The following is a 23,150-nucleotide window of genomic DNA, read 5'->3' on the forward strand; positions in this document are numbered from 1 at the left end:
CCAAGAGAGGGCGAACAAAGCAGAGGCGAGATGAGGGCAAAGAACCAACAGAAGCGCAGACAGAGGAACCAAAGAAAGAGCAAAGAGCAAAGAGCAGAGAGCAGTGTAGCAGCAGAGGGAACCAACATCGTGTGGATAAAAAGGTAAAGTAACCAACCCAAAAGTACTTTTTGGCTGAAAAGCTAAAAAAATCTACTTTTCATCTGCCCAAAAGTCTTTTTAAGAAGCTGATATTTTGCTATCAAATGAAGGGTGTTCTCCATTGCTTTTCAAAGAAAAGTGCTTTTTTAGCTAAAAGCCCATCTCAGCCGCAATGAAGAACACAGCCTAAGTGTCCTTAGCCGGCCCAACTTCATCTAATTCAAGTGTTAAGGCAGGCAAGTAGTTTTTCTGCTCCAAGTAATTCATTGCTTCTAAACGACAGTTTATCCTTTGGTCAAAACCAGTTCATTGGCAATTAGAGGGGTTTATTGGCAGGATAAAATTAGGTTTGGATCGGGCTTAAATATGATATTAACATATTTTATGTCGGTGTAAATTTGACTCAAAATATGAATCTAAAATTTTGTTCAAACCTACTCATATTTGCAAAAGATTAACCCAAATTCATTTTAACTCCGTCAATATTATTTTTTTTAAACATTTATGTTTTTTATTTATTGAAATTTTTTATAATCATCTTAATATTATTTTAACGTTTACATTAAAGTAATATTATATATTTAGTATATATTTAATTTTTAATATGTTATAAATTACATAATATATAAAAATAACATAATATAAAGTATTATAAACATAAAATGGATCAAGCTCAGGACTTAAATGCTCAAGCTCGTATTTAATCTTTATTTTAAACAGACCTAATTTTTTTTATGTAAGCTCCTTTTCAAAATCTAATATTTTGTCTAACTTTCAAATAAACTTCTCAACCTGAGCAAATAATCCGACTCAAAAACAGTTGTAGTAAAAATCATTTTGCATATTAAGCTTTAAACAATTCGGACCTCACATCACAGTTTCCTTCCTTCTTTTTTTATTTTCTTTTTATTGCAAACTGACGATAGCGCCTCACAATTTCGCTTTTCCTCGATAAAAAAAAAAAAACAACTATTGTGGCTGGCTGGTGCTAAAGCCAATTAATTGTTTTAAATTTTAATATCATTATTAATAATAACTACTAAATGTTAAATTTGGGTTAGTAATAAGGATTCACTGTTTACCATATGGGAATTACGAGTTACCCTCTTAAGTTTTTTCGAACTTGTTTTATATAATATTAGAGATAGAGAATAAAGATAACACGATTTAAATTTATGTTAAATGAATGTAAAAAGAAAGTTTTAGTCACCGCTCTATATAGAAAGTTACTCATTTTGTAAAGCTCTTTGCAAGAGAAAAGAGTCATTAAAGGACATAGTAGTTATGATTCGATATGGTTTTTTATGCTCAAATTAATATTCTATAATCTATAATATATATATAGGGTAAACTACACTTATGGTCACTTTTGTTTACTTTAGGTTATATTTTAGTCACTTATGTTTGAAATATTACGTTTTAGTCACTTATGTTATCGTGTTGTAACATTTTAATCGCTGAGCCGTTAATTGCCGTTAACGGTGTAACAGTAAGCTGAAGTGGCACGTTAAATCATCATTTCAAACAAAAATTTTAGGTTAAATTATACAATCGATCCCCATATTTTTTTTTGTTTTGGGTAATTTAATTTATTTTTTATGTCCTTTAAACTTTACTCTCTTTTTTTCCTTTATTTTCCATTCTCTTATGTTTCTTCTTCTATTTTCCTACCTTCTCCATGTCTTTTAACATATCAGGAAGTCGAATTGGCAGTGAAGAAAGAAGTAGGAAGTCAAAAGCCATCATAGCCTATAATAAAAACCCATAAAACCATACCATGATTCTTTCTTCACTGCCAATTCGACTTCCTGATATGTTAAAAGAAATGAAGAAGGTAGGAAAACAGAGGGGGAAGCAGAAGAAAATGGAAAAAAAAACAAAAGAAAGTTAAAAGAACATAAAATAAAAAATTAAATTGCTCAAAATGAAAAAAACATGGGGACCAATTGTATAATTTAACCTAAATTTTTTGTTTGAAATGATAATTTAACGTGTCACGTCAGCTTACCATTACACTGTTAACGGCAATTAATGGCTCAATGACTAAAAAAATGTTACAACATGATAACGTAAGTGACTAAAACATAACATGTCAAACGTAACTGACTAAAATGTAACCTGAGGTAAATAAAAGTGACCATGGGTGTAATTTACCCTATATATATATATATATATATATATATATATATATATATATATATATATATAAAACTTTTGAATTGATAATAATATCTTTTATTTTCTATCATATTAATAAATTGACATTTAAAATAATTATAATATTTTATTTAGAATTATTATTCAAAAAGTTGACATAAAATAGAATTCATGATAATTATATATTTAATAATAATTATGATTTAATAGAATTTGTGATAATTATGATTTACATTTACATTTATTAATTAAAATTTTTAATTAAAATAATTATAATTGAAGTAAAAGTTAACATAAAAGTTTTAAAATTTGCAAAAAAAAAATAAATAAATTTTTATTTCTTAATTTGATGTTTTTTAGTAGAAACAAACCGAATTAAGCGAAAACAATAAAATCACATAACTCTACCTAAGAAATCACCATCTAATTATAGTAAATTTATTGACTTTTAAGAAGATAAAAAATTGAATAGTAAAGAGTTTACTTACAATATATTGTTTTTTATTGTTTTTACAAATACTCTGATAATAAAAATTTAGTAGTACTATATTTGAATTATCAAATTAATTAATGTATTTTAATATAGTTTATTAATTAAAGATTACATGAAGTAAAATTATATTGTATATTGAAAATAGTACAAATATTTTAATTATGATTTGAACTTTTTAATATCATGATATTTGAAAATTTCTTTTATTATATTTGAATTCTTAATTGAGTTAATATATTTTAATTATAGTTAACCATTCAAATAAAAATTAAAAAATAATTGCAGTAATTAAAAATACTTTATTTAAAAACTAATTAGAAATTAGTTTAGAAACTAGTATATTAAAAGCACGAGTTTAGAAAAAATTTGAACCGATGAGAATACCCTTTATTTTCTATCATATTACTAAATTCATATTTAAAAATAATTATAATATTTAATTTAGAATTATTAGTTAAAAGTTTAAATAAAATGAAAGTTGTGATAACTATACATTTAAAAACAACTATAATTTAATAGAAGTACACATTTAAATATAATTATAATTTAAATTGCAATTATTAGTTTAAAAAAGTTATGAAAGCTCTACGAACAATTTATAAACTTATTTATGTCATTAAACGTTTATTTGCAAGCAAATTAAGTATACAAGTGTTTTACATTCATTTTCGGGTCTTATATGAGCTTATGAAAGCTCTAATGCTAACCTAAGACCGAATTAGGACTAAATTGTTACAAAGTTTCAAGTTGACACCGTGACGTTTGGGGGTTTCTCATCACGACACAACATACTGACTAGTCTCGTCGCAACGGTCCATGCACTTTCTAAACAAATACACATGCAAAATCTAACCACATTTCCAGTCAAAGCATGTAATCTCTAAGTCTCAAACATAACAAACTACCTTTGGCAATGGTATACCAATACCATGATACCTATAAGTTAACTAATTGATATAAATCATTCCAAACCTTCAACAAACATACTTATTTACCAAGGTCATTGGTATTTACAACATTTCATACCATTTACAACCATATTTGGATCCATTTACATGTTATATTCAATTAACCAAATTTATACATTAACCTTTTAAACCAAAAGTGTATATAAACATAGTTTTGTATCAATTTGACTCAGTCTAGGTACATGCCATACTTGACACTAAAACAAAACTTATACAAACTTTGTTGAGTCAGAGATTACTTCTGGGATGCTGGATCAACTACTCAAACTACCAGGAATTCACTATACCTGCTCATGGAGAAAACAAACCATACACTGTGCAAATACGCTCAGTGGTATTTCTATGATTCATGTTAATATAAACAAATTAAACATATGCATACATCCATATTAATTTCAATTCATAACCTAACCTCATGGCATTTCATGCAACAACACTTACATTTCCAAATTTACCACGTATGTGACCAAACTTATAACCAATTCATACGTATGTTCATGCCAAAACTTACAATGCTACTTAATTTGCACAAATCCATTTCATTTTTCCATTCAATACATAAGTATCTAACATACCTTTCATAATCATATACAATCATCAATTTTCTTACCTATAGTTATGCTAAAATTTCATCTGATCATTTCATTCATTTACGAGCCCAACAGCTCATTCATGTTCAATCGGGCCTTGGGGTTTGTTTTTGATTTATTTCGCATATTGTCATATACTGGATTTCAATGTCATTTATCAATTCTCATGTTTATAACCCTATTAACTAGACATGAACTCAAAACGGATAAGGATCTGTCACCCTTAATTGCTTGGCAACGATAATTTTCAATCAATATCATAACCCTATAACATGCCAACTATATCCAACTCGATTCAAATAGCTAATAGAGTAACAAAATTTACAATTCATTATATAAAGTTCAAATAATATTTAATCATAGTCAAATAAACCATCAAATTGTCAAATCCTCATATAAACAACATATTTAAACTCAATTTCCTGCCAATTATCACATATAAATCAATTCATATAACTTTCTATTCTATTCAATTTAGTCTCTATCTCAATATTCAATCTAAATCATAGCAATTCAATTAAATAATCCAATAACAACTCACCTCAACACCATATAATGCACAATGACATGCACATGCAGAAAATAAGTGGTTCTTGAATTATAGAAATACAAATCGAATTTTCAAGCTACTCGTCGACAACTTTCGAATTTCCTTTCCCTCTTGACTATTTCGTGTCAACGTTAGCTAAATAAGACCATAACCACATACTACTATCAAATTTAGTTCAAATTGAAATCAATTACAAAATCAAACATATTTTACAATTTATTCAATTTAGTCCTAAAATCCAGGATAAACAAAACTTTCAATCTAAGGCTTCAAATTGAAATCCGATTTCACAATTATTCATTTGGGACCTCATATTTCCTATTACTACTGAAATTCCATTAAAATTTTACATTTTATTCAATTTTGTCCCTAATGCACAAAACTCACAATTAAGCTTTACAATTTAGTCCTTTTTTATCCAACCTTAATTTTTAGCAATTTCACACTAATTTCATCTAATTTTAAACAATGGTAACTTTCTAAAACTTCAATAGTTTCGCAATTTGGTACATGAGCTAGCTAAATCAAGCTCCCATGACCTCAAGTCTGCAAAAATTACCAGAAAAGGACCTAAATGAACTTACCAATTTATGGTCGAATGTTTCAAGCTTGAGAGGTTTTTCAAGTTCAACAATGGTGGTCAGTTTTGGTGAAGAAGAAAGGTGATTTATTTTCTCTTTCTTTCCACCGAATTCACGTATTTATACTTGATTTAATTTTTGATTAATTTTAATTAATAATGCTTAAATTATAATTAACCTTAAATTTTATTATTTAATCCCGTCCAATAAGTCATATTTGAGCATGGTCTAATTGCTATTTTGGACATTTTGTTAATTGCAATTTAAGTCATCAAATAATTTTCCAATTAAAAATCTATAGCGATTGTACTTTACAATTTAATCCTTGGGTCCTAATTAATCACAATTTCGGCCAAATTGACCATCCAAAATTTAATTCACCTATATAATAACTCCGTAAATATAATTATTTAATATTTACGGACTCGGTTTACTGAACGAGGTCTCAAAATCGTAATTTCTAATACCACTAAAAATTAAGTCATTACATTCATAGTTCAAACAAGAAATATTATTTTATGCTAATTAGTGTAATTAAAATGTATGATTTAGGGTTGCAATTAGTGTTACAATTATATATCAATTAAAACTAATATTTAACCTTATTTAATTGGTTTTGTTTCCATCGCAAAAAAAAAAAAAAAGGTTTTCATTATTATTCGAGATGTTTAGTTATTACTATTTGATATTCAATACTTTTACCATTATTTGCATAATTGTGAATGTTGTTTACCATTGTGAAATATTATGTCAAAGGTAATGAAGCATTTAAGTAATAGTTATTTGTAGGTGAAATTTTGACTCTTATTTGAATAACAAGTTATTTTATCTAATTACTTAATGTTTTTACTATCAACCCGATAGGTCGAGCTTGGATAATGATTTTTTTGTTTCAGTTTGATCGAACTAAATTTAAACAATATTTTTAAATTTAAATTTATTTATAAATAAATATATAGAGTATTGATATAAAAGGTATATCTTTAATACTATATATTTTTAATAATAAAACAATCTTTTTTAAACGAGTCTAGGCTTAAAACTTTTTTGGAGAACTTTTAAGCCTTAAAAAGCTTGAGCTAGCTATTAAGCTTGTTGGAACCTAATGATCCATTTAGATAAACAGTTAGTTTGTTTTTGGTGAGATTAAAAATAACAGTAGTGGTAAAATTAGTTACTGTAGTTATGAGATTGAATATTGTAGCGGTAATATTAAAATTAATGGTGAGATATGTGTTTGGATTTAAATGTAACTATAGCGGTGAGGTAAAAATAAAAATGACCTTTATAGACATAATGTGTAGCGAAGATTATACAATTCTATTTGTATCAATATACTATATAACAAAATCATTTTTATTTTTAGTAGTAATTAAAATTTTATATATTATAATTATATTAATAAAATAAAAGTAAATAATTTAAAATTTTAAAATGAAGGGCAGTACATAAAAATATTTATATATATTTGAATGATATTACAAAATTATAATATTAAAAATATTATGTTTTTACTCAATTAAAATATTAATACATATTATCTTACAATATTTTTAAAAATTATTTATTTATTTATTATACAATAATAAAATTAATTAATTAAAAGAATATGTTTATTAAATAACCCAAAAATATAAAGGGTTTGTTACTATTTACACTTGCAAAAGAAAAAGGAATAAAAAATGAACATTGGCAAAAGTGGGAAAAGGTGTGTGGTGAGATTGGGGTTAAAAGGCCATTTAAAGGCACTGTAATGCGGGTAAAATTGCTTCCTAAGCCTCATTTTAAGCCTTATTTGTATTTAAATCCATTTTTTATAAGCGTAATAGGTTTTTTTTAATAAACATATTAGATTAATTATTTTAATGATAAAATAAATAAATAAATGGATACTAAATTTATGAAAATATTTCATTTAGATTTAATATTTATTATTATCCAAAGTAAATAATAAAAAAAGAAATTAGAGATGGGGTGGACCAACGGCGCAGGCTAAGCCCAGATGGCAAAGGATCTTAATTAGCATATATTATCCATTAAAGATTTTGACGCTCGAAACTGCCCGCGTAGCCGTTGATACCACCATTCGGATAAGAAAAAACCAACAAAAAAGAAAAAAGCTAAGCCAAGAGAAAGAGAGCTGCAACACTGAATTAACAATGGCGATGATGACGCCCAATCTTCAAGCCACTGATTGCTCCAACCTTATACCTTCCTTAACTTCTCTCTTCCCTCCTCGCCTTCTCCACCGCCCCTTATCGCTACCCCACTCCCGTTTCATCTCCAAAGCTTCTCTCCACCACCCTTCTTCCCCTTCTTCTTCTTCTTCGCCGCCGTCACTCGTCAACCGGAGACAAATCATTTCCCAAACGGCGTCGATTTCTCTGTCCCTCGCAACTCTCTCGTCTCTCCCATTGCCAGCTAAGTCCGAGGAAGTTTTGTCGGAATGGGAAAGAGTCTACCTTCCCATCGATCCCGGTGTTGTCCTTCTAGACATCGCCTTTGTCCCTGATGACTTAAACCATGGTCTGGTCTCTCTTCTTTCTTTTTTCACTGCATATTTAATTTCCTATTATGGGTTTTATTTTATTTATTTTATATATGTATATAGGATTTTTGCTGGGGACGAGGCAGACTATTTTGGAGACAAAAGATGGGGGAAATACATGGACTCAACGTTCAATTCCTTCAGCTGAGGATGAAGATTTCAACTATAGGTTTAACTCTATTAGCTTCAAAGGCAAAGAAGGTTGGATTGTTGGTAAACCTGCAATTTTGTTATACACTTCAGATGCTGGAGAAAGCTGGGAAAGAATTCCATTAAGTGCTCAACTTCCTGGTGATATGGTCAGCTCTCTGTCTCTTTACATCATTGTACCAGCCATTTATGGCCTTAACTTAAACTTGTTTTGCCCCATATTATGCATTTCAAGTAATGGGTACTTTGTTATCAGGCTGTCAGCAGTCGTTACATATCAATGTCATGATTTTTCAGCTGAGACTGTTATTTTCAATCTATTTGCTAGGATTTGAAGATTGAACTCTTGAGTGTGCATGCGTGGGAATATATATGGCTATTCAAAAGATCAGTGATTTAAATGACTGAGTTAAATGATCTGGGTTCTTGCAGGTATATATAAAAGCAACTGGTGAAAAGAGTGCAGAAATGGTGACTGACCAAGGAGCAATATATGTTACATCAAACAGGGGCTATAACTGGAGAGCTGCTGTTCAAGAGACCGTCTCAGCTACTCTGAATAGGTGTGTATCTATTTAAAAAGAAGTTTAAGTGCAATGCTGTTTCAGATAAGCTTTATTGTAGAGGACTTTATGGTATGAACCAGTGGAAGAGAAGCTAGGTTTTGAAAAAATATATATTTCTTGTAAAAAATTAAATAAATAAGATCATTGCTTTCATGTTCATTTTTATGTTGATGTGCTCATTCAAGTTTACGATAGTATTATCATATCCCCTTTAGAATTCCAAAGAAGCAATGCACTACAGGAAGTCAACATGCCTTAAACAAATTGGATTGTCATGAAATTAAGTAGGCAATAGGCTCTTTCCTAGAAGAACTTCCATCAGATTATTAATTGTATGTAGGGGAGAATACTTACACTGCTCCGTTACTTCTGCAGAACAGTTTCTAGTGGTATTAGTGGGGCAAGTTATTACACCGGAACTTTTAACACTGTGAACCGCTCTCCGGATGGACGATATGTGGCTGTCTCAAGCCGTGGTAACTTTTATCTTACATGGGAGCCTGGACAGGTATAACTCCTTCATGGTTATTTACAGAGGATTCATGGGACTTGCCTCTCTTTTGAGATCTTTATACGGTCATGCTATACATATGCATGCAAAGAAACATAAAATATTATTGCTACATAGAGAAAAAAAAAAGTAATAGGAGAATGCTTCCTCATAACCAATATTATTAAACTTGAAACATATTGCTAGCAGTCATGCTTTTCTATGTTATCAGGCACATTACAAAAACCATTGTGTCATCTTACTCGTCCCTCATGCATTAGTATTGATTCATCATTGATGAGATATGAGGCGTCATGCACTTAAGTATTTTCATTCTTAATGATCTGCATGATCATGGTAGTGGACAACATTTTAGGAGCAGAAGAATTTGGTCTCTGTTTTGTAAATAATGATGTGTCTTGCTGCTAATTATTATTCTCAAGTTTTAATTAAGCAAATGCAGCATACTTAATGAGCACTTGATTCTACCATTTTCAGCCATTCTGGCAACCACATAATAGAGCAATTGCAAGAAGAATACAGAACATGGGATGGAGGGCTGATGGTGGTCTTTGGCTTCTTGTCCGTGGAGGAGGGCTTTTTCTTAGCAAAGGCACAGGGGTAAGAAATGTGATATTTCCCCCATTGTTTAGTTTACACAGTTAAAATTATCCTGAAGAACTGTAATAATAAGATACAATTTCACAAGAACTTCTCGATTTATCTTAGGAAAAGCAGTTTTATATGAAAAAAAGTTATCAACTTCCAGAAGGCTGAAAACCTGGGAAAAATTAAACTAGTAAAAGAAGATAAGAATCAAGATTTCCATTCTTAATAGCTATTTCCCATGTTAAAATGCGACTCTGACCGTTATACTAGGCTTAGAAAGAATGCAGAAGTGGGAAAAATGGAAAACATTGGTAATTATTGAATGTTTTCCATATTAATTTTAATTAAAGACACTTAAAAAACTAGCATGCTTTTTTCCTAAAGGATGTAATTCCTAACTGCTGAATGCCTGATTTAATATCCCACCGAATCTGATGGACCAAAAGAATGAACCGCCATGACTTTCTGTCACAAATGTAATTGCTTGCTAACTTTTGCACCGCCCTTAGTAACAGAGTCTGAATACCTTCATAAAACAAGCACCTATCGTCTTCTTTGGTTTAGGGTTTTTGAATTGCCACCAATCCCTACTTCTCCTGATTTCTTTGTTCATTTTAATTTCTGATGTTCCAGATATCTGAAGATTTTGAAGAAGTTCCTGTACAAAGTCGTGGCTTTGGCATTCTTGACGTTGGCTATCGATCAGAGGTAATTTTTAGATCATTAGCTATTTGGCAACAGTATTTTATCTAATTCTACTGCATGACTTCAAAGGAGACCTGGACGAGTGATTGCTGCATCCGTTTCCTGTCACTCATGTAAATCTAATGTAGAAACATGCCCATGCTTATTGGATATTATGCAAATCACATTTTGCATATATTATGCATATATGTGCACAGGTATACTGGCCTGTCCATTGATATGAAATTACTGGTTTATCACATGATACCTGCATATCAAGATGATAGGATCATGTTGTATATCCATCTAGCAGATTACATGAATATCATTGTCCTGGAATATTGTTCCCATGGTGTGACCAATTTTTTTTTTAAGGTGCTTTCTATAGTGTTATAAGCTTCTTCTTTTTACCCTTCACACTTCTTTACTGCATACTAACCGGATTTTGATTGCTCAGGAAGAGGCTTGGGCAGCAGGGGGCAGTGGGGTTTTGTTGAGAACTACCAATGGTGGGAAGAATTGGACCCGTGACAAGGCAGCTGATAATATTGCTGCTAATCTATACTCAGTGAAGTGAGTCTAATCTTTACTAAAAGCTTGACTACTTTGGTTTTGTTATTTTGTTCTGAATGTGCATCATTTCACGGTTAACTTTCTATTGCCCTTATCATTAGTATCTGCTATGATCCTTTTGGTAGTTAATGTTGGCACTTTTTAACTTCATTTATCCTAGTAAACTTAATCCCATGACCATGCGCGAGGCATTGATGAAGTCTAGCATATCTTCCTGAAAAGTAAACCTTCCCTGTATAAACAAAGCCAAAAGTACTGGGAATTCATCAGCTAGGCTTGAATTTTCTCTAGTTTGCCCTTCTCATCTGTTTTCTCTTATGTTGGTTATTTCAGTGTTTTTTTTTAAATGTAAGTAAACCTACTTTCTAACTTTACCTAAAGTCAGCTTATGCCTTAACAGAGGCAAAGCAAAGAACTTTATGTGGGGGGATCAGGATAAAGATAATCAATTCTCAATTTTGGGGGTACCCAAATAGGTTTTCACCGTTTTAGAGTTAAATAATTGCTAAAAACCTAGGAAATCTGACCCAGTTTTAACTTCCAAACATCTTACTTGGATTTTTATGCACCTTACATTGGTATGCTTAACTTTCTCTTAGTTTCTCCATATATTTGAAGGATCATACCTCCATACCCATGTCCGAATATATGTAGGACTGGTTTTTTTTTAATGAAAAATAAAGAGTCCAAATAACATTGATCAGCATTATTCTTAGATTAAGCTTACAGATTAAATGCCTACCTCGATTCATAGTCTTCAAACTGAATTACCATGAAAAGAAAATTTTTAAGTGGTCTTGTTAAGTATTAGATTTGCCCTGATCTTACGGTAAATTTGGGTCCCTTCACCTATTACCAGTTAGATTTAAGTTGAATGCTTAACAAGGTTTCAGAACTCAAGTTTTATTGGTTGCTCTTCCTATCTAACCCTATGTGAGGTTGACGACCCCTAGTGAGGTTGTCCACGAGTAGGCCCACATCTGTTAAGTATTAGATTTCCTATGGTCTTATATTGAAGTTGGGATCAGTTGGTTTTATGTTGGATGCTCAACAAAATTGAAAAAGAGAGTAACATCAATTGTCCAAAGCCAGTATTATTCCCTTAAATCTTTCAAGTTTCATATCTTTCAGTCCAATTAATATGTAAATCTTATATGCAGGTTTATTAATGACAAGAAGGGATTTGTGCTGGGTAATGACGGCGTCTTGCTCCGGTATCTTGGATAAAGCTATTATCCATTCATGGTAATCAATTGCAAATTCTATTTACATTTTAAACATGATTTTTGTTTTATCATTTCACAGTCTATGCATCACATATTCTAACAGCTCAACTAAATGTGTTTCCCCTGGAAAACAAAAATTCACAAGTTCATGGTAAACTTTGGATTTAGCATCAAAATTAATGGTATTTGCATTTCATTTTCTGCAGATGTCCGACAATGCTTGCAATTTTGTATAGCTGATGTAAACTACTTTCCTGGTGGTGATATTTGAGAGGGGAAAAAAATTCCATTAATGTGATTATGTTATTCCTTTGATTTTCTTTTTGGTCAATGTGATTATATATTTTACTCTTCCATTAGGTTCCTGCAAATGTTTTGCTAAATGGAAAAGAAACAAAATGTTTATACCTGTCAAAGTGAAAATTCATATATGTGCATGGATATCAGTTTGTGATATAATCCTCTAAATTCATGAAATAGTTAATAAGAAAGTTAAACATACTCGTATAGATAACATGACTGTTAACAGTAAAAGTACCATAGAGGTTCATGTATTAGGACTTAGATCGTATTTTACCCCGATTTATTAAAAAATAAACAAATTAGTCCTTGTACATTAAATCAAAAGTAAATTAAATTTTTCTATAAAAATTTATTTATTTGTATTGTTAAAAACTAAAATGCTTAATGGAACAACTAAATAATGGTACATGAAATGTCATGTATATGATGTTTTAATGTACTAAGGGTCAATTTTTAATGGTAAAAATTGATCAATTTACCGGGATTCTTATTATAAGAATTTTTATAATATTTTTATTCTCAAATTTTGAGCTTATTTTTAAGAGAAAAAAATCTTTTTAAGACGTAAAAATCTTCTCATATTCTTCGATGATTGTGGCAAGTTTTCAGACTACACACTGCCATCGGCGCATTAGTTTAGTCCTTGCTTTGACTAAAAAAGGCAATTTGGTTCTTTAATTTTTTCTTTTTTAGTCTGAACAATATCATATTTATTTTCTTAAGCATCTAACAACCCTTTGGTCCTATTTTTTTTTTTTTTTAATTTCTAAGCTTGGTTGTCGTGTTCTAATGTTTACCATTTAATAATAAAAAATTTCCTTCGTTTGTTTCCGTTGTCCACCATGAGACCACTTTCCTAGTTGGTGAAAACATTGGGATTTGTTTGAAAAAAAAGTCAACAAAAAGCTGATTAGGAAACTGAGATAAAAGGTCAAAAGTTGAAAGACTTTCAAACCCTAAATGTAAATGCTGTTAAAACATTATTGGTTGTTAGATAATTTATTTAATTATTGATTTATATTTAATTAACAAAATTTAAGTGATAAATATAATTATGTTGTTTGGTAGAAATATATGTTGATATTTTTAATTTTTAATTTACTATTTTAATATTTTGTGTTTTTGAATTGTTTTGGATGAAAATTAAATATAGTAATTTTCATTTTATTTCAAATTATTTTTAAAAACATACAATTAACTTAACAAATTTAATGATAAGTAGTTACCTATTTATTTATCTTGTTCACCACTTTTTCTTTAATTTATATTTAAATAAAAAGATTAATTCGGCACATTTGGAAGAATAAAAACATTTTCATCTTTCAAAGTCTTTCTTGAAATGTTGATGTAGTTATCAAAATTTCTTTAAGTTGGGCAAAACAATTTACTTTTGTGGTGAATCCGAGTACATCCAAGCCTTTAAATAAGTCCGTTGTTCCTTTGACTAATTGTCTCGCATCCATACAATCACTTTCAATAATGACAAGCCTATAACCCTGTTGCCAAGCTTCTTCTAAACCCTCAACCAGTGCCCAAAGCTCTGACACTAGTGCTGACGATCTCCCAATGCATCTGTTAAATCCTAAAATCCAAAAGTCATATGAGTCCCTGAGAACACCACTTATAGCAGCCTTGCCGGTTGTCCTCTCAACTACTCCATCCACATTCACTTTAACCTAACATCCGGGGGAAGACACCAACCACCCGTCTTATTGTTTGAATGTTTGTTCCTCATACTCACAAATGCCACAGGAATGATCATTGGTCATTTGACTATTGCAACATTTTCTTTTAACAATTTCATTATAAGTTCTGATCATATCTATTCTTTTTGATACAATTCCTAGAACTAACTATAGCCCTTCCCCAACCCATAAATAGGAGGATAATGAGCTTCAACGCACTCAAATTCACTTCCTCTTGGAATAGACAACAATACCCATGCCAGTAGAGTTAAGATTCAATCGACAATCCCATTAGTCATCTTAAACACTTTAATCAATTCAAAATTATGAGGTGGGTTCAAGTAACAAGAGATCAAAGTCCCTTATTTTGGTACCCAACCATCTGTCCTAAAAATTATCAATTTTCATACCCTAACATAATGAGGCTCAAACAGGAAAACTTCTAAAACTCTCTTTACCAATAAAATTCTGGTCATTCATTGGATATTCATTAAATGATAAATAATTTATCTTTAATATAATAATAGAAGAGATTATTATCTTATTTACTATTAGTAAAGTAAAAATGTTAAAATATACTTTAAATTTCTGTATTTTTTTGTATATTTAAAATTTAGTTATTTTAATTTCATTTTAATAAATTTAATCTCTTTACTTTTCAATTAAAATGTAAGTCCAAATATTAACATTATTAAAATTATTTTATTAAATTTATATTCTTTACAACGTGATAATTTTAATTAGATGACTATTAACTCGATATTTTTATTTAAAATATCAAATCAATAAATTTAATTGTGTTAACAATTATATCTAAAATTAAAAATAAAAATATTACGTTTTTGAAAATAAAATACAAAAGTTAAATTTTAAATTAAAAATTATGTAAACTTATTTGACAAATATTTTAATGATTTTGACAGTTAGAGAAAATAATTACCCAAAACAGAATGGATAAATAAAATAAAATAAAATTAGAGCTAGTAAGTTTTCATGAAACGTGATAAAAATATACTATAAAAAATAAATTATTTAATTTATTATTATTATTTTTACTTTTGTGCGGTTGAGAAAAAAATAGTATAAGAGAAGACGACGAAAAAAAAAAATACTACCGACCGACAAAAAGGGATAGCCAAGCTGGCCAAAAAGGGAGGCTAGGTTACAGTGGGAGCATTCCTATAGTAACACGTATAACGCCAGCCAGTAATTACAACTCTTTTAATTTCTTTATTTTTGCAGAAAATATTGAACGCGAGGATCTTTGATCTTTCACCCATTGTTCCCTTTCATTTCCTTTTCACGATCCTTCCTTTCCCTTTAGATCTACGTTTCCTTATTTGAACCCAATTTTGTTCTCTTTTTACTACTTTCGAAAGTTTGGGTTTTTTTGGTTGCTTTGCTTTTTATTCATTTCGATTCCATTTGGATTCAATTCGATCGGGGGAAAATTCATTTGGATTCTCTCTTTCGATACTCTAGACTTGTTAATTTTCGATTGAATCGGAAAAAAGAAGAAGAAACAAAGGTCGATTAGAGTGGATCGATGAAATTAGGGTAAAAAATTGGGGATTTTTGGGGGGATTATGCAGATGGAAAGGGAGAGGCGGAATAGCATTGCGAATGGAGACTACAGTTGTTATACGAATGATAAATACAGTAGATTTTCCAATGATTACAGTGTTTCAGAGAATGAAAAGAATCAAAGCTTGCCCTCCTCTTCGTTACCCAGTGCCGGTTTTATCGAACATCCGGTTTCCCGGTTCGATACTCTTGCCGGTGTTGCAATCAAGTATGGTGTTGAGGTAACTATACTCATCCTTCTTTTAATAAGTTAGGGTTTTTTTCCTCCTTACAAGTGGACATGCTTGTATAATATGGGAAGTTAGTTGGGGAAATTGACCAATGTTAACGTAGAATTTACATCTATATTATTTACCGGAGTATACCATTATTGTCTATGGTTTTTTGGAGTTATTGACAAATTGTTGTTATGGGTTTGAAATAATCAGGTAGCAGACATAAAAAAGATGAATGGTCTGGTTACTGATCTTCAAATGTTTGCTCTTAAGACGCTTCAGATCCCTTTACCAGGGCGGCATCCGCCATCACCTTGCTTGTCGAATGGTTCCGAAACGCCAGGGTATTATATCTTCTTTAATGCTAATGCTATTTTTATTATCACTCGTATAATTTACTTAAAACTCCCTTAACTTCAGCGTTAAGATGGTTACTATACACATTTCCGTATTGGCACCTGCGTGTGTTAAGCTTCATAGTGTCTTCTTATGATTATGACTTGAGTTGTTAATTCTGGGTTTGCCTTCTTCAGACTATCGATGCACTTTTTATTTGTTTCATCATACTTATAGCAAAGTTGTGAGATCCTTAAGTAATCATCTTGATGTTAAACGTAACTAAGTTCTTTCTCTTTATTACATCTTTGTAGTTTGGTCATTAAGAAATTGCCATTCTTGCTGTATTCTTAATGCATTGAGAACAAACTTTTACAAGGATTTATTTAATATTTTAATTCCAGCAATGTTTTTTTGTTCTTTAAGTTTTGAAGTTATTGACCTTCACATCAGGACTGATAATGAATGCTTACTCATCCAACATAACAGTCTTGTTTGAACAAACTGGAATTTGCATGTAAAGATTACCATTCAAGTGTTAATTATATCATAGTAGTTGCTTTTTTGGAACATTCCTTATCTAAGCAGCGTTTCCTTTCCCTTAAGGATGCATATAGTTCTGGAGAGAAGATATTCTGAAGCCTATGACTTGCTATCTTATGCGAGGAACCATTTGTTACGTTTCAAGAATTGATCTCAAATCGAGTTTTAAGTGGTTTGGTGTTGGATGGCATTATTACTAGCATCCATGACCATTGAAAGTTTTCACTATTAGAAGTGGTAAATGGCATCAAACGGTATTATTTTTCACATGATGCTAATCATAACATAGATAGCCATGAGCTACAAAGTGGTTGGAGGAGATTGTGACAACAGTTATCTTACAGCTGACTACTGGCCTGTAGTGGAAGCTGGCTTCCCGTGTGTAAATTAATCGAACTGCAGTTCTTCAGTTGATTTGCTGAATGCATGCTAGGAATCTTCATTTGTTGCTGCTTTGCTTGATATGATTTTTTTTCCGGGGACAAGATTCTGAGATAGTAATGACCCTTTAGATTTAACACTTTAGGCCATACAAGAAATGTTATGCAAGAAGGCGGTTGTTCTTAAGAATTTGATAGTCAATATTTCAATGAGTTGTTAAAGTTCTTTCTAATTTCTATCACCTCTGAAATCCTGCAAGATGCATCTCTGATCTCTTTGGTTCTTAATTCTGATCTGTTCTTCTCAATTAAGCTCACTATGACAGACAACTCTTTGCAGACAAAGCAGTGCCAACCAGTCCCCAGGTCCAAATTTGCCTTCTGATTTGCGTGGCTCATTCCAGTCATTGAGACTGAAGACTCCTCCTCGAAGGGTCTCTCCAGCAATGAGCTCATTACAAGGTTATTATGGCCTTAAACCATCAGAAAAAAGTGTGGCATCTGAAGGTTTTGAGATGGCTGTATACAGGAAAGGAGAAGGTAATTATCTGGAGGATGGTCCATCACTTAAACTCTCCTCTGCTTCTGATTCACCTTTGAAGCTTCATCGGAAATGTAGAAGCGTGACTAACGGATTTTATGACGAGAATGGTGAAATTGCAGCAGACATCATATCTGCTGCAGAAGTCAAGGATGACCCTGATAAATCAAATGACAAACTGATAAGAAGACGGCAGAAATCCGAGGCTGACTTTAATCCCCGTGCTCCTGAAAAGATATTGAAAGAGGATAACACCAGTAATGGAGGATTTTCAACAATAACGGCAAAAGGCTTGGCTCAGAGATCCAAGGCAGCAACTCGCACTAATCCAGGAGCCGATGCCGAAGTATTTGGGTTCAACACCACAGCAACAGGCCTCGGAGATGGTTATGTGGTCGATGGATTTACTGCAGTGAGGAAGTCATCAAGCACGTCGAGCTTACAAGACCAGGACAGTAGTAGCCTATCATCCCTATGGCCAACATCCAAATGGAATTTGAAGCCTGATCTACAAGCACTCTCAACGGTAAGCATTACAAAACCCATTTTTGATGGATTGCCAAAGCCAATATCTGCTCGTAAAAACAAAGCAGCACTTGATTAGCTCCCTTTTCCCTCGCCTGCATTGTGTTCCCCATTTACATATACCAAATTTTGACTGCAATTCATGAGGCCTCCATTGCTAGTTCTTCTTCGAGGGGTTTATACAGATACAAGAAAAGGACAATAAGAAAAAAAAATGAAGTCCATTGATACAACAGCTTCTCTTGTCGTAGTTAATATGAACTATATATATATATGTATGTAATTTGTGTAATATATTGCTCCACTTTTGACCCATTTTTCATTGTAGGGTGGTAATGGTTGAACCAGTTCTGTTTCTCTGATATGTTTTAGACCATTTTACATTTTACTCTCCAATCATTGTGTTATGTTAAATTAAAATTTAATAATAAATAATGAATATTCATATGCATGCTTTTTGATATTTGGTCTTGAAAAAGAACGGTAATGATTGGACCAGGTTATGTATATAAAATAATAAAATAGATTAAAGTGAACTCAAATGATTGGCTCTGTTTCATTACGCGATATCTCAGTTTCCCTTGTTCTGTGTCGGTGAGAGACTTGGGTTTGTCCTGAAATCACTTACAATTGCTTTGGAGTACACCAACGATGCTATTTGGTTATTTGTGGTTAAAAACTGATCCATGCTAAAGCAAATAATTATTTACATTTGGGTAAAGAAATGTTGTTGGTTTATCCCAAAATGTCAACTGTCCGCTCTCTCTCTCGAGATTTTTCTTTTATTTCAATCAAATATATCTTTTATATTATTTACTATAGATTAAACATGGGTTTAGGGAGAGTAATAAGGTAAAAGATAATACATATGCAACTGCTCAATTATTGCTTGATGATTATTTTAAAATAACTTGGTCTAATCACATTGTACCAAAAAAATATGGAGAAGAGAAGATTGATTTTCTCAAACCTGAATTTCTCTTTTTTACACTTCTAACAAAACCCAACCCATGTGCAAACTTTTATTGAAGCAAATAGATCAAAGCCACTAAATCGAAACTACTCACAATGCATTGTTAGTATTAAAAGGGTAATTTAAAATGGATATAATATCTTTTTTTCAATCCCCATGTTAGAAACAATTAAGTCAATTTAAAATAATGGCGTTGTTGGTGTCATGGGATTAGAACCTAAATCTGGCAAACCATATAATTTTAGATTTTATTATTATTATTTTAAATATGCCTAAATTGGTTTAATTTTAGGCCACCGAAATATAACGGAAACAAACTCAAAAGATAAAGGAGGTTGAAAAAACTAAAAAGCTATAAGAAAGTAGCACACTCTCAAACATATTTTTTAGCTCAACAATAAAGTACAATGGAATATTACAAATCAAGGGAAGACCTCTATTTATAGTTAAGCTTTCCTAGATCTAACGACACTAATTGAATTACATTATTAGTTGAAAGTAGTGCCTATTTGTAAGATGAGATTCTTAAGGGATTTAAACTCTATACATTTTTATCCTTTATATTTACAATAATCACGTTGATAACTCTAGTTATGCTAAAATGTTTCACTGGGCCACCAAAATTTAAGTAGATGGATTTTTTCATAAGTTGTACGAATCAGACTAATTCAGGTGAATCAAATGAGCCTCATTTGATCAATTGACCTCCTTAGAATAATTTGTGTGCATTCATCATGAGATTTGATCTGCCGCTCGTGACATTATGACTTGTCATTTCAATCAAACTCTTTTTCTTATTTTTTAACGTCCACCTAAGCTTGAAACAATAATTTTAAAGGTTGGTGTTTAAGTGTAACTCCTAAAGATCAAATAAAAAGTTTGTGGTGTAATGATAAAATGATAGTTTTAATAATTATTAGGTAGACTTAAAATTAATTTAAACTTGTAGGATTTGAATGATATTGGGAACAATTGTTTTTTTAAAACCTTCAATTTTATATGTTTACAATTATGTCCTTCCCTACCTTAACGTTTATATCTTGATCCTTAATTTGGATTTAAGTCATTCAATTTAGTCCCTTTCTTTAATTTAATTTGTTTTATTATTAAATTTCATTTGTATTTCATATAATTAATTTATGTTCTTGCATGCATATTGGACCATTATATGATGTAGTTAATTTTATTTATATTTTTGCATGATTCGTGGTTTTTATATAATCATTCAGCAATATCCTATAATCAATAACAATAGGATCAAACATCAAAATTTTCAAATTTATATTCTTAATACAGCTAATGATAGAGGTGGCGTCCACTTCAGTTGTTTAGTAAGGGAAAGGTCGTCGTGTTGCTTGGCAACCTTGTTGGCTGCAGTCCCGATGAAATGATGTGCACCTATCATCCAGTTTCCATTACAATCGCACTTGCACTTGCAACTCCAATATTCCCAATCAAGTTAAAAACTGAACCAACCTGCAGGGGAGGGTGTTAATGAATAGGAATGTTAAAATTTCGGTTAAAATTAAATTAATCAACCGAATCAATATAATTTGGTTGGTTAATCGATTTAATTCGGTCAGAGGTTGGTTAATATATAATTTTTTAAAAATTCGGTTATCAATTAATTCAGTTCGAAATCGGGTAATTAACTGAATTAATCGAACTTAGTAATTAATAAAACAAATTATACGTAGTTTTAATTCAAATAATTCGGTCAAACGAACATTATCAATTTATTTATTTTTATATGTTTTTTACTTATTTTAACAATAACAAAAATATAAACATATAAATTTCGGTTTGGTTAACGGTTAAAGGATTAAAAAGTTCGGTTAATTCTTAACCCAATCCAAGTATTTTCTTCATTTGTTAAATGGAACAAATATGCAAGACTGTAAAGGTGTGCTCTCTTCAATTACCTTTTCTCAGTAGCTAACTCTTCATAATGAGACTAATCTTATTGATGCTATAGAGTATTCCTTCACTCGTTTGGATATTACATATTTTGGAAATAATATGCACTCTCCTACAAAAACTCACTAGAATCTTCCGATACATGAAAAAAATTGCAGATTATGGCATATAAATCAATTGCCACTCTGAAAACATTCTTACAATATATGCAACTGCAAATTGGGTTGGGGACCTAAAAGATCGTGGTTCCATCACTAGCTATATTCTAGCGAATCTTCCATACTTGAAAACATTACAGATTATGACCTACGAGTCAATCGTTACTCTAAAAACATTTTTAGCATATATACAGTTGTGGATTGGGTTAGGAACCCCATAGATCGTGCTTCCACCCTTGACTATATTCTCTTATTTGAGCATGCTAGCCAAATCCTCCCTTGAAGTTGAATATAAGGTTGTTGGTGTCACTGCTACTAAAACACTTTGGGTGTTGCATCTCTTGTAAGAGCATCAAGTCCCTCTCTCTTCTACTCCTCAATTTTTTTGCGATATTCTTGAGGCCACATGTCGCTGTTAACACCCTATTCTGCATAGCAAGATGAAGCACCTCAAAATTGATCTTCACTATATCTAAAATCATGTTGAACGAAAGACTTTTGAGGCCAATCAACCAATCAACCAGCTAATACACTTACAAAAACCTTACGTATACTTTTCGTCAACTTCCCAAATTAGGTGTTATTTCACAACCCTAAACTTTTTGTCCATCACTTTTATCTTCTTTTTATAATTCAAATTTATTTTTTAAACCTCATAGAGGCTTCCATTTAATTTCAATAGAAGGATGTTGATGATGTTTTAATATTGCTTGCCATTGCATGATATTTAACAGCAAGAGGAATAGCCTTTCGGACGATGGATTCCTTGCGGATAGGTTTATTGAATATTAACCCATTCCCACCAAGCCAACTTCCCCTCAAAAGATAAACAAACACTAAGTACCAAGGAATGTTGGATGTTGGTGGTGAAGATTGATGCGTAACCAGTCGCTAAAGGGAACAGAGAAAGCATGCAGAACCCAGAAGGGTATTTGAAGCTATCCCAAAGATTCGTGGCATAATTGTAGTCCTTTAAATGATGTTCCAAGGTTTTTCAGGCTGAGTGTCGTAGAAAGAGCAAGGAAAGTGAAAAATGAGCACATCATCCACTCAACAAACAACACTTTAAAAACTTCATTAAGAAATACCAAAAATTCCCTCATAATGTCATCATTTTAATTTCAATGTGCAATTTGATATCCGAATATCTTGACCCAAACCGCATTTGAGCTCTTAAAAAAAGCATATTGAAATAAAAAAAATTTTGACATACCAAATTAAATGTTAAAACTAATTAATTGTGAAGAAAAACAATTCAAATATCAAATTAAAAGAACTAGAATACTAAATTTAACATTGAAACCAAATTAAGCAAGTGCCAAGTAATATATTAACCTTCATGAACATTGCTCGATTAACAAAAATGAATTTTAAACCAACCAAAAGTTTAAAATTCTCTAAAATTAAAACAAAAATCAAACCTTTAGCAAAGGGTAGAAAAACAATCACTTAAATGTAAAGTAAAAATTCTGAACTTTTTTTTGTTTTGTTTTCTTCTCTTCTTTTAATTCATTCCACCTGCATGACTTGGTGCTGATTTCCTCTTTTCAGAGAAAAACACAGTGGAGATTATTAACAAGAGTTACTAAAACAAATTGAACTCAAAATTGCCAGTGAAACATTTGGTAACAGTTAGAAAACTGCAAAACATCAGAAGAAGAAAC

General features: G+C 31.1%; 2 protein-coding genes across 2 annotated transcripts; both read left to right on the forward strand.

Annotated features, from left to right (window-relative positions):
- Nucleotides 1-7,532: 7,532 nt before the first annotated feature.
- Nucleotides 7,533-12,785, forward strand: LOC105794957 (photosystem II stability/assembly factor HCF136, chloroplastic). Its single transcript, XM_012624369.2, has 9 exons — nt 7,533-8,006; nt 8,092-8,327; nt 8,611-8,741; nt 9,120-9,252; nt 9,733-9,855; nt 10,477-10,551; nt 10,985-11,100; nt 12,261-12,345; nt 12,533-12,785. The coding sequence occupies exons 1-8, from the start codon at nt 7,640-7,642 to the stop codon at nt 12,325-12,327; spliced, it is 1,248 nt and encodes a 415-aa protein (XP_012479823.1). The 5' UTR covers nt 7,533-7,639; the 3' UTR covers nt 12,328-12,345; nt 12,533-12,785.
- A 2,758-nt stretch (nt 12,786-15,543) lies between these two features.
- On the forward strand, nt 15,544-18,885 carry LOC105794959 (uncharacterized). The gene is made up of 3 exons (XM_012624371.2): nt 15,544-16,119; nt 16,327-16,457; nt 17,713-18,885. The coding sequence occupies exons 1-3, from the start codon at nt 15,901-15,903 to the stop codon at nt 18,515-18,517; spliced, it is 1,155 nt and encodes a 384-aa protein (XP_012479825.1). The 5' UTR covers nt 15,544-15,900; the 3' UTR covers nt 18,518-18,885.
- The last annotated feature ends 4,265 nt before the right edge of the window (nt 18,886-23,150 follow it).

Source organism: Gossypium raimondii, chromosome 3 (assembly GCF_025698545.1).
Source record: "Gossypium raimondii isolate GPD5lz chromosome 3, ASM2569854v1, whole genome shotgun sequence".
Classification (NCBI taxonomy): Eukaryota; Viridiplantae; Streptophyta; class Magnoliopsida; order Malvales; family Malvaceae; genus Gossypium; species Gossypium raimondii.

What these genes read in the sequence shown, in the direction of transcription:
- LOC105794957 (XM_012624369.2), top strand. Translation starts at nt 7,640, where the DNA reads ATGGCGATGATGACGCCCAATCTTCAAGCCACTGATTGCTCCAACCTT. An exon ending in TTACATGGGAGCCTGGACAG is followed by an intron (nt 9,253 to 9,732) that starts GTATAACTCCTT and finishes TACCATTTTCAG; the next exon opens with CCATTCTGGCAACCACATAA. An exon ending in TTCTTAGCAAAGGCACAGGG is followed by an intron (nt 9,856 to 10,476) that starts GTAAGAAATGTG and finishes CTGATGTTCCAG; the next exon opens with ATATCTGAAGATTTTGAAGA.
- LOC105794959 (XM_012624371.2), top strand. Translation starts at nt 15,901, where the DNA reads ATGCAGATGGAAAGGGAGAGGCGGAATAGCATTGCGAATGGAGACTAC. An exon ending in CAATCAAGTATGGTGTTGAG is followed by an intron (nt 16,120 to 16,326) that starts GTAACTATACTC and finishes TGAAATAATCAG; the next exon opens with GTAGCAGACATAAAAAAGAT. An exon ending in AATGGTTCCGAAACGCCAGG is followed by an intron (nt 16,458 to 17,712) that starts GTATTATATCTT and finishes AACTCTTTGCAG; the next exon opens with ACAAAGCAGTGCCAACCAGT.